This window comes from Solanum dulcamara, chromosome 9 (assembly GCF_947179165.1).
Source record: "Solanum dulcamara chromosome 9, daSolDulc1.2, whole genome shotgun sequence".
Classification (NCBI taxonomy): domain Eukaryota; kingdom Viridiplantae; phylum Streptophyta; class Magnoliopsida; order Solanales; family Solanaceae; genus Solanum; species Solanum dulcamara.
Window position 1 is genome coordinate 3,819,323 of NC_077245.1, and position 3,422 is coordinate 3,822,744.

Here is a 3,422-nt window from a genome sequence, read left to right on the forward strand (position 1 = left end):
ATTAATGAGTCTCAAATTTGCAGTCAAGTTGGTACCCAATCCTTTAGGACATGTCTTACTGGTCCTAAATATTTTCCTTGTCACACTCCATTGACTTTTCAAAAAAAATAAAATAATAAAATATTGATCTCCAAAAAATATCCTGGATTGCAAGTTGAAGTAACTTGACTGTACTGACATAGTGGCATTATATTGATAATGTCTATAAATAGATGATTCAACCTTGCTGAAAATCAAAAAAAAAAAAAACTAATTGTTCTGGCATTTAATTATTTTCTTCACAAAACCAGTAATATACAGTGTATATTCCATCTTTATAACTCTTAAATTTATCAACCAAAAAAAAAAGGAGAGGGCAATAATGTCATCATCTGATTCAATCAAGTTGCAGCCTCCAAGTAATGGCAAACTCATCACCATTCTCAGCGTTGATGGAGGTGGCATTAGGGGATTAATTCCTGCAACTATTCTTGAATATCTTGAATCTCAACTCCAGGTGAAGCTTAAACTTCTCTATTCTTACTTATTTGCCTTTTAAATCATCAATGTAATTTAACTTGGTATATCAGATTACGTGTCTTTTACATTGTTATTGTGTAGTATATGCTCCTAAAGCAAAAACAAATGTATCATATCTAATACAAATTCAACTGAACTCAACATTTAGATCTATAATTTTAAACGTTGAACTCACGAAATTAAATTCAAATTTTGGAGAATATATAGGAATTGGATGGTGAGGATGCAAGACTTGCAGATTATTTTGATATAATTGCAGGAACAAGCACGGGTGGTCTTGTCACAGCTATGCTAACAGCGCCAAACAAAGACAAACGTCCTCTGTTTGCTGCTAAAGACATAAAGCCCTTTTATCTTGAGCATGGCCCTAAGATATTCCCACAAAATAATATGTAAATTTTCTAATTGATTTTTTTCATTTGTAATAAAATTAAGCACTAATATTATCTTAATGCTGACACTCTATTTTGTTTTTCATAATATATAGGATACTGATTGGATCAATAATGAAGGGATGGCAATTTCTAACAGGACCAAAGTATAATGGGAAGTATCTTCATCAAGTCATACAAGAGAAATTAGGAGAGACTCATTTGCATGAGACATTGACTAATGTGGTTATTCCAACTTTTGATATCAAAAATATGCAGCCTACAATTTTCTCCACTTTTGAGGTCCCTTTCTCCATAAATTTTTTTTTTTCTAGTTTTGTTAGAGGTGTCAAATTTAATCCATAAAAATATTAAACGACGGCAGGTAATTTTAATTGGACATGACCTGCTCGCATGTCTAAAATTAAAACGTCAAAATGTTGACTGCCACCACCGATGTGGGAGAATCATATTTTTCCATTTCTATAACAAACTACACAACATATTCAACCTCGTCTTAACTCAATCAAATATTGTATTCATGTTATAATTTGATATGTTTATTGATTTGACCCATCAAACAGGCCAAAGGAAGTCCATTAATGGATGCTAAGCTATCAGATATATGCATTGGCACATCTGCTGCTCCAACGTATCTTCCTGCACATCATTTTCAGACCCAAGACAAAGATGGCAAATTTCATGACTTCAATCTTATTGATGGTGCTATCGCAGCTAACAATCCAGTACGTATAAGTTATAATTATATAATTTAATCTATTTTCTAGTTTCTATGGAGGCCTACGCCCCATAAAACTCTCTATCTGAGACTATGCTTTGGCCCATAGGTCTTATCCTTTTATCTTTTCTCTTCTTTTTTTTTCTAACACGTGAAGTTTGGGGTTAATTTACTGAACTTTATCTACATTAAAGTAACTAAACGTTATTTATTATAACAATAAAGTTTCTAAATAAGACTAAAGATATCTTACACATTATAATGATGACGACATCCATCCATCGAGATGACTTTACTGCTATAGTTTAATTACTTTAATATGACAAAAAATACTGTTATACCATAAAGTAAGGAATGAAGTTTAATGATGTACCTGAAATTAATTTGAAATTTGTATAGTATTGCAAAATTTATATAATTTGGTTGGCTTTTAATTTGCAGACACTTATTGCTACAAGCGAAGTGACCAAACAAATACTCGAACAAAACCCATATTTCCACGAAATGAAGCACCCTGGTTATGGGAATTTTTTGGTGATCTCCATAGGGACTGGATCAGCAAAATTGGAACATAAATTTGATGCTAAAATTGCCTCAAAATGGGGTATATTAGGATGGCTAAAAGATGGAAGCTCAAATCCAATTATTGATGCATTTGCTGATGGTAGTGATGACATGGTTGATTATCATATTTCTGTTATTTTCCAATCTGTTTGTTCTCAAAAACAATACCTTCGTATTCAGGTACTATATATTCCACTCCTAAATATTACTTTTATTGTTTTCGAAGATTAATAGTTAGAGGAATCAAAGACAATTTCATATTCAAGGTTTGAATTTGAGACGTAGGAAGTATTTATTACGTCACCAATGTTCTTATTGCTCAACAATGTTAATCAGGATGATACATTAAGCGGAACAGACTCCTCTGTTGACATATCAACCAAAGAGAATATGAATAAATTGGTTCAAATTGGAGAAACTTTATTGAAGAAACCAATTTCAAGGGTAAATCTGAAGACTGGTCGTTTTGAAGAATGTAAAAAGGGGAGAACAAATGAAGAAGCTTTGAAAGAGTAATATTATTCAACTCTCTTATGAATACTATTAATCAGTATATATTATTCTCTATTAATTATTGAATTGAACATATTATTTTTATCAGGTTTGCAAAGTTGCTTTCCGAAGAAAAAAGAATCAGGAATTCCAAGCCACCTACTACAAATAAATCGTAGAAATGAAATCATGATATAAAATATATGGGTTCTAGGCTTTATGATTTGAAATTGTAATTCAACTTCTATATTCTAGCTTTGGATTGTTGGACCAGTGTAATAATATTCAAATAGTGTGTTATGCAAAAATACTTCATAATATATGAAAATATGTAAAATTATTGTTACATCTTTGGTTATATATATTATAAGGGCAAAAAGCATTAAAATTTCTTGACTTTTATATGAAGCAGAAGTACCATCTAAGGTAACGATTAAGGACAACTCAAAAATATTAAAGGCTACAGCCAAATTTGATAAAGAGGCATTTACTTTATTTAAGAAATTATACTAACATGATTAATGTTATATATCTTGATATATTTGAATTTTAAGAAGTTAAAAAAAACTTATATTATTACAAGGTACAATTTTATATTAAAAAGGATAGTGGAAATTTAAAAGTAGAAAAAAAAACATAATTTGATTCCTGAAATTAATAACTCAATGTCACAGAATAAAATTTACGGGCCTAGCTGTCACGCCCCGAGAGGGTACCCTAGGCGTGGCCGGCACTCG

At 31.0% G+C, this 3,422-nt stretch overlaps 1 protein-coding gene across 1 annotated transcript; it reads left to right on the plus strand.

Annotated features, from left to right (window-relative positions):
• The first annotated feature begins 236 nt into the window (after window positions 1–236).
• Window positions 237–3,081, plus strand: LOC129902673 (patatin-like protein 2). The gene is made up of 7 exons (XM_055978032.1): window positions 237–496; window positions 727–911; window positions 1,007–1,193; window positions 1,475–1,636; window positions 2,071–2,373; window positions 2,530–2,705; window positions 2,795–3,081. The coding sequence occupies exons 1-7, from the start codon at window positions 362–364 to the stop codon at window positions 2,862–2,864; spliced, it is 1,218 nt and encodes a 405-aa protein (XP_055834007.1). The 5' UTR covers window positions 237–361; the 3' UTR covers window positions 2,865–3,081.
• The last annotated feature ends 341 nt before the right edge of the window (window positions 3,082–3,422 follow it).

Excerpts from the sequence above, each read along its gene's own strand:
- LOC129902673 (XM_055978032.1), top strand. The coding sequence starts at position 362 with ATGTCATCATCTGATTCAATCAAGTTGCAGCCTCCAAGTAATGGCAAA. Across the intron at positions 1,637-2,070 it reads CTATCGCAGCTAACAATCCA|ACACTTATTGCTACAAGCGA; the intron begins GTACGTATAAGT and ends TTTAATTTGCAG. Across the intron at positions 2,374-2,529 it reads AACAATACCTTCGTATTCAG|GATGATACATTAAGCGGAAC; the intron begins GTACTATATATT and ends AATGTTAATCAG.